The 15,021-nt window shown below is 46.7% G+C and overlaps 1 protein-coding gene across 1 annotated transcript; it reads right to left on the bottom strand.

The window, feature by feature from the left end:
• Positions 1-9,409: 9,409 nt before the first annotated feature.
• LOC140215430 (uncharacterized) lies at positions 9,410-11,378 on the bottom strand. Its single transcript, XM_072285989.1, has 3 exons — positions 11,087-11,378; positions 10,653-10,819; positions 9,410-9,933 (listed from the first exon to the last, which is right to left on the bottom strand). Exons 1-3 carry the CDS (start codon positions 11,376-11,378, stop codon positions 9,583-9,585), a joined length of 810 nt encoding a protein of 269 aa, XP_072142090.1. The 3' UTR covers positions 9,410-9,582.
• Between the last annotated feature and the right edge of the window lie 3,643 nt (positions 11,379-15,021).

Consider the following 15,021-nt stretch of genomic DNA (forward strand, 5'->3'; position numbering starts at 1 on the left):
TGAAGGTGTGTGCTCTGTGTTTTCCACCAACGAAGACCACCGTGTGTACGTAAACATGAACACTCAAACGATTGTGAACTGCTCAGAAACAATTGTTTTTGTTGTGTGCATGTGAACTTTAGAACCGTTCTCACTTTAGGCTTTTCTTCATTCCTTGTTTGACGTTCATTCACTTGAAGAAAAGAAATGAGCCATACAAAGACGCAGACTAAAAGGAGAACGACGGACGAGTGCTATCACCCATCAATTAGGAGGAGCAGCCGGCGCCGTCTAACAGCAACCAACATCTCCTCGCATAGAGTTAATAATAAAAAAAGGTCAATTTAAGAAAAAAAAAAAACAATCGACAGCATTTTCTAGCGGCATACTCGCGTCATTCATTTTCACAGTACACTCTACCGTCACGCAATGCTTGGTGGGTTGCATTCACGAAATTTTGCTTCATAAGTGCACTTTGCCAATGATTGCTCACCTTCGTGAGTAATTTGAGAAGTAGAAGGATTGGCTGGAATTCTAGCACAAGAGCTTTTCCTATGACTACAGGCGCGGGTGATCTGTGCATTCGAAATTAGTGCGATGACGCATGGAGCGATCGATGCAAACAGTGGTGGTGAACATCTCCGATCAGGCACCTAACTCCATCTCTGCGATCATGCAACATTTCTCGGCCGGACGTGATTGGTTTAAAGCTTGCGTAGATCTAAACTTCCGGGCCAGTGTTCTCCCTAAAAATTATTACGCTAATATTGTTCATAAGAGTATATTTTAGCCAATCTTTATGATTCACATATTACTGGCCAAGGTCGCAGGCTAATGGCAAAGGGCACTTACGAACTAGGAAATTTGTTAATTCGGCTCCTAACGTTCCAGAACGTCAAAACACACTCCTGATTAAACAAATTAAAGAGCATCGATTTCTGACATTTTGAGCGTTCAAACGAGTCATCCGACCACACACACGCGCGCGCGCGCACGCACACACACGCACGCACGCGCACACGCACACAAACAAACGCACGCCGCACACAGCGATCAACTATGGGTCTTCCTCGAACCGCTACAGTTGTTCGGGGGAGTTGTTCGCACGGGGGTACCACCGGTACCCCCATGCGCTTTTTACTGCTGTGTTAGACTGCATATATTCGGTATCGCCCCACGAAAACAAGATGAAGAAATCGCGGTTAGTTCTCAAAGTATACTAAATGCATTAATAAAAGACGCCGAAATGTAAGACTGCTAGATTGGTGACATCAGCCATTACCCCGTTACAAAGGTTAAAAGGGTCTGTCCGTCCGTCCGTCCGTCCTTAACTCGAAGTTCATGATCTCGGTGCAAAGACCAGGGGTCGAATTCGCAAAGCTTGTTGCAGCTTCTGCTCGCCATAGGCCGGCCCCCTTCGCTAATTACATGCCCGACATCGGGATTGACTGGCACCTGGCATGACGAACAGTCGTGGCGTCAGACCTGGTTTTATGCGTATGGACCCAGATGCCATTGGTTCAGTGCTGACATCTGTGCTATAAGTGTATACGGTATACGTACACCATGACGCCGTGGGTTTTCGTAGTTCGCCTGCACTGGCATTCAAGCACAGTATTAAACAAAATGCACCGCGAAATGCCAGCTGCGTCAATGCCAATCCGGGGGCAGAAAGACCTTTTACGCTAGAATTATTCGTAAGGGCAAATTGCTGCTAACCCTGATGCTGGACGTACAACGAGCGAATGCGGCCAGCCAATGGCGAACAGCACTTACGAACGAAAACCTTTGTGAATGCGGCCTCTGAGCGCTGACAATCGTGCGCTTTATCCGAGAGAACATTCTCCCCCCCCCTCCCTCCCCCCCGGCCACTCGATTTTCTCACGTGGCACCGGCTGTTATGAAGGATGTGCTGTTCAAAGAGTGTTATTCTGCCACTTTTATTGCGAAAGCAATACTGCTCGCACTTTCGGCCCATCGGTGGTCGTGGCGCCTCCTCACACAGCTGCGCGCCACGTGACCGTGTGACGTCACGCCAGACGGAGAGACGGGGCCCCAGCTCGCGGCATCGATGGTGGAGGCGAAGGCTTGCGCGCCGCAGCAGCGGCGCTATTGAGAGAGGGCGCTCGCTGGTGTGACGTCACGCTAGGAGGAAAATGGGGCTACAGCTCGGCTCCTCGCAGTGGTCGGCGCGCTGCCTTGCGCTATGTCGGATGATGTACAGCCATAAGTTTAACAAAGGGCAACCATGTCCACACCATCAGCCGAACCAAGGCGCAGCCAAGGGTATTGCTTTCGCAATCTTCCAGGCTTAACCAAGCTAAGCCTTCAGCCAATTTTTTCACATTTAGGAGGCGAAGCCAAGAATCTCTAAGCGCTTTCGCTAAGAAGTCATCACCTCCCCCCCTCCCCTCCAGAGAAATAAAAATAACAATAAATAAAGTTAAATAAATAAAAACAGTTTGTGCTCAGTTTATTTTGTAGATGCCCCACTATAGCGTCAATTGGTTAGAGCGTTGCACGGGTGATGTATGCATGTAGTTTCTATAAAAAATACATATAGTGATTTTACATTAGCTAGATATAGTGTACCTCAAGGATCGGTCCTGGCACATCTTTGTTTAAACATTTACTTAAATGACATTGCCAACATACAACTGAATGCTGCAATATTTCAATACGCTGATCACACTGCACTACCTATATCACACGAATCGTATTCTGAAGACGTAAAACTACTTCAAGAAGACGCAACACGTGTGATTGATTGGTTAAATGCTAATGAAATATATTTAAACAAAGACAAAACCACCATGATACGTTTCAGAAATCCTCATTAGATTGTTAGCCTAGACCTGTCCATTCAATTACATGGTTCTCAGTGTTTAAAATGCTCTTGCCTGTCTCTACCACTATCCTCTTCTGTTAAGTACCTTGGTCTTCATTTTGACGACCGTATGTTGTGGGATGTCCACATTGACTACATAATGAAGCGTTTACGAACGGCAGCAGATCAGTTATACACGCCTAAATTTAACACGCCTGTTAAGTGGAGAAGGTTAGTTTTTAAGGCTCTAGGCCAGTCTGTGCTCAGATATGGTATTTCAGTTTTTGGTTCCTGCTCACAAACGAAAGTAGATCGTAAGAAGTAATATTGGAGGTGTTGAATCCTTTTCTGATCTGCTTGCAGAAGTGATACTTCTCCGTAATATTTTCTCGAATCGCCACAAAATAATACAGAGTAAGCCTAAAGCGCTAAGAAAAACATACCTTTATCAGTTATCGCGTCTATATACGAACTATGCTAAAATGTGTCGAGATTATTACGTTCCTTTTTATTTTAACGAGTTGCCGAAAGAAATAATTCAACAGCATTCCCAAAAAGAAGCCAAACAACAAATTAAAGCATGGTTGCTTGATCCTCAAAATACTTGACAAGTATTGTGTGCTTATGTTTTTTAAACCGTTCCTACCAATATACTATTGTCATGTAAACAAAAAGATTGTGATCTTTTTTATATATGCATTTCTTACCTTTTCCCAAAGAAATGGAGGAAAATTTTATTTTTCATATTCGTTTTTGTCTCACGCTACTAACACAGTAAAATATTCCTGTTCAGTGTTCTCTTCAAGGTGTTGCGATATGTAACATACGCGTCGTACTTTTGCTAGCAGTGAGCTAGCAGCTCATGTCTGCCGTGACCCGCCCACAAGCGACTTGCGCTTATGCGGGCACGATATGTGTAATAAGTTCTTAGCTGCTGAAATAAAGATGTATGTATGTATGTATGTATGTATGTATGTATGTATGTATGTATGTATGTATGTATGTATGTATGTATGTATGTATGTATGTATGTATGTATGTATGTATGTATGTATGTATGTATGTGAAGACGTGGGATCGTTTCCCACCTGCAGCAAGTTGTTTTTTCATCCACTTTAATTGCCATTTTTTATCATTTCTTTAATTCAATTAGTAAGTACAAGTAATTTCCCCTATGTTTTCCTTGGTGTCTTTGTTCGTTGGCTTCTCATGATATGATTAATGAAAATCGGGCCTCCCGGTTAACCCCCCTTCTCGTTTCAAATGAAACATGGAATATTTTCAGAACGGTTAGCGTCAAAACATTCGGTTTATTGCGCACACTATTCACCGCACTAAAATAGCAGACGTTTAGATTGCGCGTGTAGCTGAATGTAATAGTTAGGCTGTAAGACTCAAATCTTTTTATGTACTTTTTTCGCTCAAAGCAAAACTTTCTGTGAAAAGCTGGGACCGGCGCCAGTGGTATTACTTAGAAGTGAGATAAAACTACTCATTGTCCTATAATAACCACGTGATGGCAAATTACCTACGAGAAATCTGAATTGAGAAGGCACAAGGTTTTCCGAAGCTTCAAGTATGACGTGGAGAGAACTACGCCCACTGCCCACCATATTCCACAGTGGCTAAAGATGATGATGATGATGAAGCCTCAGTTAATGGCACAAACCCACTGAGGGGGATAGGCCACGAATCGGGTGGTAATATGATTCAATAAATAAATCAAAATAACATAAATTGGTTAATAAATAAATAACCTGAAAAAGAAAAAGAAAACAAATAATCCAAGATGCAAAATAAACTATGAATACATGAGATAAAGTATTGATCAATACTAAAGTAAGCCTTGCGTTGATAGGAATGTTAAAAAAAAGGATATACTTAAACTTGAGCCGCAATAGAGGCCTTCGTGCATGCTTTCTTTGTCTTCTATTCCATTCCATTCTATTCTATTCGGTTCTATTCTATTCTATTCGGCTGAGTTCGGCTGGCCTGCTTTTTCTTTTTTTAACAATAATTTATTCCACCGATAGTGCGGAGCACGAACTCAAAAAAAAGAAAAGAATGAAAGATAGAAACAAAAGCAGAAATAATGACAAAAGGAGCGAAATTCCGCCAGAACCCATCTCACGATGACTATTGATGTTAATCTGATTAGCATACAAGCAGTGTAACAACCCACTGCATTGCTGAAGACATTCATTTAGTATCTACACGGATAATTCAGAGGTTTGGTTCCTTTACCGTCTACCCTCGCCCTTCTAGAGCGCAGGGTAGCAGACCGGATAGTCCCTATCCTTCTTTTCTCCCTGTCCATGGCTTCGGCTATTGCGACATACGCTGTCTCGTGATCGGCCAGCTTTGCTATGACAATCGCTCGACAGGGTCGGCCATGACGGCATGACGACGACTGTGACGATGGGATGCCATTTCTGAAGTGGGACAACAAGGAGAGCGTGACGACGCTGGCGCGAGGGCAACCTTGATGGCGACGACGACGTGGTGACACACAGCCACCATCGAAAGGCGATCACGACGGAATGACGCAGAAGGAACAGTGATGGCGGTGCGACGACGATTATCGACAATGAGATGCCGTTTCTGAAATTATGACGATGGTAAGACGACAGCGCGACGATGACAGTGTGACGTCCCAAGAATATTGGGGAAAATGCAGGCGTGAAAGTCGTCATGTCAGCCCCGGACAAATTGACCAAGTTTTGCAGATTGACATTGCCGGTGACCCGCCGTGGTTGCTGAGTGGCTATGGTGTTGGGCTGCTAAGCACGAGGTTGAGGGATTGAATCCCCGCCATGGCGGGCGGCCGCATTTCGATGACAGCGAAATGCGAAAACACCCGTGTACTTTGGTGCACGTTAAAGAATTTCCGGCTTACCTCAAAATGAGAACGTTGTTTCGGCAAGTAAAACCTCACGATTTTTTAACATCGGCGGTGCAAAGTCAGAAGGGGTACCAAGTGAAACACAAGCAATAATTCGTCACATATGCCGAAGGTGTTGTCTGCCGAGACTCTAAGTTCAAGCCATATCATAACAACACTGCCGTATTTATTTTAGCAACAAAGATCAGTGCACATGCGAGATCGTGGAAGCTGCAGTAATGAATAGTGATGTGTATGAGTGCTTTAGCTCACTGTTTCTTTTGTTATTGCTTAGCAACGCACACATGTTAGACAAATGTTAATCAAATGATTATGTTCATTCTTGTATTTTCTGTTTATATTCACGACGTCTTACATTAAACGTTAGTTGGAAGTTAGCGCCTGTCCCGTGCGCGTCCCTTTGCGTTTTTTTTTGTAAATTTTGTGCTTAACCAGTATTAAATACAGTGTGACGACAATGAGAACTGCTCTATATATTTATTTTTGTAATATCCTCCGTGCCAAAGGTATTATGGAGGGGAGTAGCTAGATCATTTTAATAACACATACAATATTAACTAACTGCAATAACTGTAAAAAATGAATATACACCTGTGAGAAGAACAGGTAGGTTAGATTATCTTATCAAACAATGTTAGCTATTCGGAACAAACCGTTGGTGATCGGTCATGGTGACCGCAGATTCGTGTCAAGTGATGTTCTGGGCATGTTTTGGTTACAAAGCGTGATGTGATCGTCTACAAAGCGCATTGCGCCTGTCCTGTCTTCTTCCTTGTGATCGTCTACAAAGCGCAACCAATCTTTCCAAATGACTTAACACGAACTTTATTAGAATTATAAATCCTAGCCTGTACGCGTGAAAGGGAAGCAAAATTGACCTAAACCTACGCGAGACACTCATTAAACGACCTTAAATTACGGGGTTTTACGAGCGATCTGATTATGAGGCACGTTGTAGTGGGGGATTCCGGACCACCTGGTGTTCTTTAACGTGCTCCTAAATCTAAGTACATGGGCGTTTTCGCATTTCGACCCCATCGAAATGCGGCCGCCGTGTCTGGGATTCGATCCCGCGACCTCGTGTTTAGCAGACCAACACCATAGTCACTGATCAACCCCGGCGGTTGACTAGACATTCTCATTCGAATGCGTTGTCACTTCCTGTTACTTGTTTTGCCTTTACTTGATTTAATGCGAAAGCATTATATGGCTCATGAGGCGGAAAATCCGGCAAAATTTAAAAGTGTAGGGTTCGACTCGTACCAAAGGTCGTCGGTTAGAGTGCCTTAACTTTATCTTAATTAATTGTAACCTAATTAACTTCGCCTTAATTAGCAACAAGGCTCATGAGTTCGACTCCTACCGAAGGTAGAGTGTTGAAACGCCAATGTTAGTGCCATTGAATTTTGGTGCCATAAAGCCGGACGGTCAATTTTTCTACCCTTGAGCTATCTGAGGCCTTAATAAGCGCGTCACGAAGAGCTGGAATATGATGATAGATTTTATGGCGTAAACACAGGCGGAAAAGCTTACGACTAGAAGCCAGAGGCGAAAATTTGAGTGAGTCCTTCTTGGCGCTTATGCGTGCTTGGCGGCTCAAGTTGTGGATTAATTCAAGGTACTGAACTACATTCTCCCAGCTGGGATCCAGTACAGCAGCGGCGTATTCTAGCTTGCTACAATTTAACGTATTTTAGATGAGTAGCTTTAGTGAGACAGGTTCGGAGAAGAGATTACGGTGGATGTACCCAAGCATGCGATTGGCGTCAATAATTATGAAACTGATGTGGAGAGACCAAACTAGAAAGGGGGCGATGCGTACGCCTAGGTAATGGCTAGAGGGGAATGTCGTTAAGTTAGTGGCAGGAGACGATGATATTCGGAGAACACGGAAAACCTTATCTTTGGTAGCATTTCTTTCCATTTGCCAAGTTATGCACCAAATATGCATAGAGGAGATGTCATTCTGAAAATTAGTAATGTCGTTCAAGTTGTTAAATTGGAGGAAGAAAATAGTCGTCCGCGAATAGTCTATAAGAAGAGACACAGAGAGGTAAGTCATTACCTCTCTGTGTCTCACTTATGTAAGTAATATAACAAATAATTAATTACCTCTCATTAATTATATTACAAAAGGGGACCCAGAATTGAGGCCTGTGATTGACGACATTAATGGGTTGACAACGACTCTATGGCGACGATGGCGTGATCACGACGACATCACAAGAGTCGGATGACAACGTTTGAATGACGTAGATGGAACAACCACGACAGCTCCACGATCACACGCCCAGTGGCCAAAGCTATCGGGTCACTAGATCGGCGTAGATCGATCGATCGATCGACAGTTATAGATAACTGAATAGCTAGCTAGCTAGCTAGCTAGCTAGACAGACAGACAGACAGACAGACAGACAGACAGACAGACAGACAGACAGACAGACAGACAGACAGACAGACAGACAGACAGACAGACAGACAGACAGACAGACAGACAGACAGACAGACAGACAGACAGACAGACAGACAGACAGACAGACAGACAGACAGACAGACAGACAGACAGACAGACAGACAGACAGACAGACAGACAGACAGACAGACAGACAGACAGACAGACAGACAGACAGACAGACAGACAGACAGACAGACAGACAGACAGACAGACAGACAGACAGACAGACAGACAGACAGACAGACAGACAGACAGACAGACAGACAGACAGACAGACAGACAGACAGACAGACAGACAGACAGACAGACAGACAGACAGACAGACAGACAGACAGACAGACAGACAGACAGACAGACAGACAGACAGACAGACAGACAGACAGACAGACAGACAGACAGACAGACAGACAGACAGACAGACAGACAGACAGACAGACAGACAGACAGACAGACAGACAGACAGACAGACAGACAGACAGACAGACAGACAGACAGACAGACAGACAGACAGACAGACAGACAGACAGACAGACAGACAGACAGACAGACAGACAGACAGACAGACAGACAGACAGACAGACAGACAGACAGACAGACAGACAGACAGACAGACAGACAGACAGACAGACAGACAGACAGACAGACAGACAGACAGACAGACAGACAGACAGACAGACAGACAGACAGACAGACAGACAGACAGACAGACAGACAGACAGACAGACAGACAGACAGACAGACAGACAGACAGACAGACAGACAGACAGACAGACAGACAGACAGACAGACAGACAGACAGACAGACAGACAGACAGACAGACAGACAGACAGACAGACAGATAGATAGATAGATAGATAGATAGATAGATAGACCCAAAGTTCCTGAAGTACGCAAATAATGCTAATTGCATTAAAAAAGTCCACGTACTCAGATTTGGGCTCATGTCAAGGAATCTCAGGCAGCCAAAATTAACCCGGCACTCTGCATCCCCGTACAAAAATGATTGTTGATTAACCATTCATATATTGTTGGGCAATTGTTGAAACAGCGCGTTTGCGTCGCGAACAGACGCAAAGAAGTGTGCGTTTTTCACCTTCGACAAGCAACAACCAAAGGACCTTTATTATCAGAAAGCAGCGGATTTTATAGACCGCATCACGAGTGCCCCACGGTGCTGTAACTGCTGACGCTGCCCAAGCTGGCGAGCTATCTTATCACACATCTTCCTCTCTCTCTCTCTTTTTTTTTGAAGCCACTTTTGTTACGAAGCTTGAAATCGTTCTGGAGGAACCACACACCTTCCGCTTCGTGTGTGATGGTGACAGGGATCGTTACACTGTCACGCGCTACTTCTTTCATCATCGCCTATTTCTGGTGAATCCGCTGTCAGTTGCGTTGTTCGTCGGCTGTCTTCTAAACTAGTCGGAGGCAGCGGGATGAGATGAGTGCGATTTCTGCGTAGAGAAGTTTCCCCGGAGTCGACCCAGTACGATCTGGGCTCGTCGGTGCTTCCTCGAACAACTCCTTTTCTTTGGAGGTCTACGATCCATACGTCTGTTCCTTCGGGCAGTTCGGGCAGATCGCGCACTCCGTGGCGTCGGTCGTAGTCTCTCTTCTGGCGCTAACGCTGCGACCTCTCGAAAGCTGCCAGTTCTTGGAAGTCTGGTGTCCGAGGCTGGAGGCTTTCGCTGGACGTGGGCAGGGCCGTGCGCAGTCGTCTCCCCATGAGCAGCTCGGCGGGGCTGTATCAGTTTTTCAGTGGGCTTGCTCTGTAGGCCAGAAGAGTTTTATAAGCGTCAGCAGTTTTCTTTAAGGAGCCCTTGATAATTTTCACGGCGGACTCTGCCATTCCGTTGCTCTGATGATAATGAGGGCTAGATGTCACGTGTTGAAAGTTGTACTCTGATGCAAACTTTGAAAATTCAGCGCCGATGGCTCTTGAGAATTGTGGCCCATTATCAAAAACAACTACTTCCGGAATCCCGTGTCTGGCGAAAATGGATTTGCAGTGGTTTATTACTGCTGATGAAGTCAGGTTATTCAGCGCTACGAGCTCCGGGTATCGTGAAAAATAATCCGTGATGATCAGCCACCATTTTCCCTCAAGAAAGAATAAATCCATCGCAATGCGCTGCCATGGCCTATCTGGAAACTTAGGCTGTTGCAGAGGCATCTTTCGGTTGGTGCTCTGCTTGAGGCAGCTGTGGCAGTTCTTAACAAGTCGTTCAATGTCCGCGTCGATACTTGGCCACCAAACTGAGCTCTTGGAGCGTGCCCGGCAGTTCTCAATGGCGAAGTGTCCCTCGTGAATTATTTTAAGGACGGGCTGCCGTAGTGTCGATGGGATCACTATCCGAGAGCCGCACATGAGCAGGTTTTCAACAAGGGCAATGTTTTGCCTCACATTGCAGTAAGGCTTCAGGTCAAACCCAACGTCTCGACGGCTTGGCCAGCCTTTTGAACACAGGTTGATAAGAGCTTGACATACCGGGTCTTGCTCTTGCTCCTGGGCGATAAGCTGTAAACTCGGCGCTGTTACCGGGACTGACGATGTCACCAATCGCAGATAGCCCTGGATCTCATCCTCCAGTCCCAGGGATTCCGTTTGTGGAAGAGGTGACGGAGAAAGCGCGTCCGGCACCGTCAAGTCCCGGCGTGGAACATACACAATGTCATACGTGTAGCGCATCAGACGCATGCGCATTCTTTGTAACCTCAGTGTTAGTTCGTCAATTCCTTTTGACCCAAACAAAGATACGAGTGGTTTGTGACCTGTCTCGAGGCTAAAGCGCTTTCCTACGAGATAATCACGGAACTTTTCACTAGCCCACACGAGGGCAAGTCCTTCTTTTTCAATTTGGGCGTATCGCCGCTCGGTGGTTGTAAAAGTTCTGGAAGCATAAGAAATCACTTTGAATTCACCGTCTTTTTGCCTTTGGCGCAGGACAGCTCCAAGACCGTATGATGAGGTGTCTGCTGTGACCACTGTTTCCATGTTGGAATCATAGATTTCCAGAACAGGGCCCGATGAAAGAAGAGTCTTGCACTTCTTGAAGGCGGCTTCCTGCGCGGGACCCCACACAAAATCCTGTCTTGAGCTCATCATGGACGAAAGAGGCTCAAGGACTTCCGCCATGCGGGGCACAAAGCGGGCCAGATAATTTGCCATGCCCATCACGCGCCGTAACTCTGTCTTGGACGTCGGGTGCGGCATTTATGTCACCGCGTCAAGCTTTTGCTTATCGGGACGCACTGCGTTGTTCCCGATTGTATGTCCCAAAAATGAAATCTGCGTGACACTGAATTCGCACTTATCTCTGTTCAAGGTAATGCCCGCTGTGCGGAGGCGGTCCATCACTGCCCGAAGCCGCTCGTCATGCTGCGCCTGCGTGGCACCCCAAATAAGCACATCGTCCATGTGGCAGACGACTCCCTCCTGTCCTGAAAGAACCTGTCCCATTCGCCTTTGAAAATGTTCGGGGGCCGAGGAAATTCCGAACGGAAGTTGGTTGAAATAAAATCGTCCGAACGGCGTGATAAAAGTTGTGTATTCTTTGCTCCCTTCACTCAGCGGTATCTGCCAGAAACCCGAGTTCGCGTCGAGTTTCGAAAACGTGCTGGCTCCCAGTAGCATTCCGGTGGTGTACTCGACGGCCGGGATGGGATGCCATTCTCGTTGAACGTATCTGTTGAGTTCCGTGAAGTCAACACAGATTCGAACAGCACCCGAGGGTTTAAGAACGACAACCATAGGTGCGCACCATGTAGTAGGCTCGGTGACAGGAGAAATGACGCCTAGTGCTTGCATCCGCTCGAGCTCTTTTGTTTTTTCGAACAAAGGCAGGGGGACTCTACGTGGGAACGACAGCGCGAAAGGCTTTGCTTCCAGATTCAACTTGACGTCGTACTCTTCTTTGAAGGTCCCCAGTCCCTGGAACACTTGTGGAAAATCAGATTCGGGGTCCAGTTTCTTAACTACGTTGATTTGTGGTATTACGCAGAGCCTTTCTATCGCTGGTTTCCCAAGAAGAGGGGTTCGGAGGCCTTTAAGTACGTACACGTCCTCGCGGCTGCTCGTTCCTGCAAACGTCATATTCATGGCAGCCATACCATATATGGCAAGGGATTTACCATCAGGCCCCTGAAGCCGGCGCTTTGCTGGTTGAAGTTCTATCGCGGGAAAGATGCGAGTGACGAGCTCCGCCGGAATGACCGTTTCGTCCGCTCCAATATCTATTTTGAATACCACATTCGAGGATTCAACAAGAATGGGAACTTCCCACCTGTAAGCGGATGAATGGGACGAGACTCCGAGGAAGCCTGGTTCCTCGGTCTGGTTTTCGACGTTCCTGACAGCTCTGGTTGATCGGCAAATCGCCTCGAAGTGTCCTCCTTTGTCGCACTTTCTGCAGACTGCATCTTTCGCTGGACAGGACGCTCGACTGTGCCTGTTTCTTCCGCACCAGCCGCATGGTTTGGGAACGTTGTTTCCACTTTCAGGCGGAGGTGCGTTCTTCCCAACTTGTCGCGCACTCCTCTGGGACTGTATTCGGTGAACTTCCTGTTCTCGCACGCGGTGAATATCTGCCTGCTGTTGCTTGACGGTCTCGTGCTGTCGTGCCACCAACAATGCTTTCTGTAGTTTTAGGTCCGGATCGAGTTGCAGAGCTCTCGAGATCTTACGGTCTTGCACACCCACCACGAGACGATCTCGAATTAAATCCTCCCGCTGCTCCCCGTAGTCACACGTGGAAGCAAGCGCCTGCACTGCAGTAACAAAATCCTCGACGGATTCGCCGTCTTGTTGCGTTCGGGTGTTAAACTTGACCCTTTCATAAATGATGTTTCGTCAAGGAACAAAGTAGGCCTCGTACTCTTGCAGTACGACCTCAAACTTCTGGTCGCCGGGCTCAAGCTTGAACGTTTTGAAGATATCCTCGGCTTGAGGTCCCATTAGATACACCAATGCATCTACTTGACTCTTTTCTGGCTTCCCGTCTAGTCCAGACGCAATTCGGAAGCGAAGAAATCGCTGTTTCCAGGGAGGCCAGCCGTTGGGCGTTGCGAGGCTGAAGGGCTCGGGTGGAGCAATTTGAAACAAAGCCATCTTATTTGGCCTTTCCTTGTAAGGCACTCGTTGGCGTGTCCGGCGTCTGGCACTGTTTAGGGGGCCCGCGGCGTCCTCGTTTCAGGGCTAGTCTGACGTCCGAGAGCCGTGGTGCCTCAGATCGGCGGGCACCACTTCTGACACCATGTTTGCGTTGCGAACAGACGCAAAGAAGTGTGCGTCTTTCACCTTCGACAAGCAACAACCAAAGAACCTTTATTATCAGAAAGCAGCGGCTTTTATAGACCGCATCACGAGTGCCCCAGCGGCGCTGTAAATGCTGACGCTGCCCAAGCTGGCGAGCTATCTTATCACACACAGCGGACTTCAACAAGTTTTCAAAAGCAATTGAGTTTGCTCAACACTTACACAACAATATTACCGTTGAGTGTTCTCAATGAAAAATTCATTGGGTTTTTTATGTTGATTTTCGTAGTGTAGCAGTTGAGTCCAGTACACAATAATTAGGACTCGCTATGTAGACATTCCAAAAATGTAATGCGAAGCGTTCAAACCTCATTCTTTCACTTTACGGCTGGTAGGTTCTTCTTTCACCTCGCTTTCATTAAAAGAAAACGATTTGTGGCCGATTAGGTGGAATCGAACGTCGGCCGTCGAGCCCGATGCTCTAACCATTAGGCCACGAGCACGCGCATACTCCTCTCGTTCGAAAGCCAGTAAGCTCTGAAATGCTTGGCGCGTGTGCCGCGTGCCACTTCCTCGTGCTGTCGCTTTGAAGCGCCTATCTCCGGGGACCGCCCCACTTTCGCAGCCGTTTTCGCTACGTAAAAAGTGCGATGTTAGACTAGCTTCATGGCCGCCCAAGTTCATAAAGATTTATTTCTTCGCCGGTGTACAAATGCCATCGTCGTTTTAACATACACTAGATGACATAGCTATTGGTACGATCCAAAAGGAGCACGTTTAGGGGAGCAGAAGCATGCGAAATTCAGTTGCAAACACGGTGACTACACGCATGTGGAGTTCCCGAAAAGTAGACACTGCGGCAGCGCGGCCGGCGATAAAACAGGCGCCGACACACGACAGCGCTACCTTCGAGCATCGGACGCGCTGTGGGAACCGTAGGATGCAAGCTCGCACACGCTGCAAACATACACGTGAGAGGTCTTCGAACTTCCTGCGACGCACCCTCGGTCCGGAAAGCAAATATAGTTTTTTATCCAACGGCCATGGTACTAGAGATCAAACAACGAACGTGCTTTGATATCGCAGCGCACAGCCGCTATAACCATTGACTCCAAAGAGCTTCGGATTCAGCAACAGCCGCAACAGTATCACAGCTAATTGCAGTATCTGCGGCTGCTCCCGACTCTCGCCTTGCAAGAAGCGTGCGATTTATTTTAGCCTCGCCGAATTGTCCTTCTCTCGTCTCCCAAGCCTGCAGGTCTCGTATGTTCAGTTAAATAGGACAACACCAGAGGGAAATAAAAGAAATACAGGTGACGGACTCTTATCATACCTTACTAGTCATCTGCAAAGGCGCTGTAAACTATTTTAGTAAGGTTACTTTTGTAAAAATAACACAAAATGAGTAGTAATTTTTATTTGTAGGTGGCGCTACAAACGTCAAGGCTCGGAGCGTTCGGGTGTGTGTGTGAGCGCGCACGGGGTTGCAACCGGTGTAGCTTCGTTTTGCGCTCACTTTTGCAACAGTACATTACAGTACAACAGTACCGCTAGTTTCGTAGTCTTATTTTTTGGTCGTAGTATTTGTTGTTTACGCCACAAA

This window comes from Dermacentor andersoni, chromosome 1 (genome assembly GCF_023375885.2).
Source record: "Dermacentor andersoni chromosome 1, qqDerAnde1_hic_scaffold, whole genome shotgun sequence".
NCBI lineage: Eukaryota > Metazoa > Arthropoda > Arachnida > Ixodida > Ixodidae > Dermacentor > Dermacentor andersoni.

Excerpts from the sequence above, each read along its gene's own strand:
- LOC140215430 (XM_072285989.1), bottom strand. The coding sequence starts at position 11,378 with ATGCCGCACCCGACGTCCAAGACAGAGTTACGGCGCGTGATGGGCATG. Across the intron at positions 10,820-11,086 it reads GCGCCAAAGGCAAAAAGACG|GCCGGGACTTGACGGTGCCG; the intron begins GTGAATTCAAAG and ends TGTATGTTCCAC. Across the intron at positions 9,934-10,652 it reads AGGAGCAAGAGCAAGACCCG|AGCAAGCCCACTGAAAAACT; the intron begins GTATGTCAAGCT and ends TCTGGCCTACAG.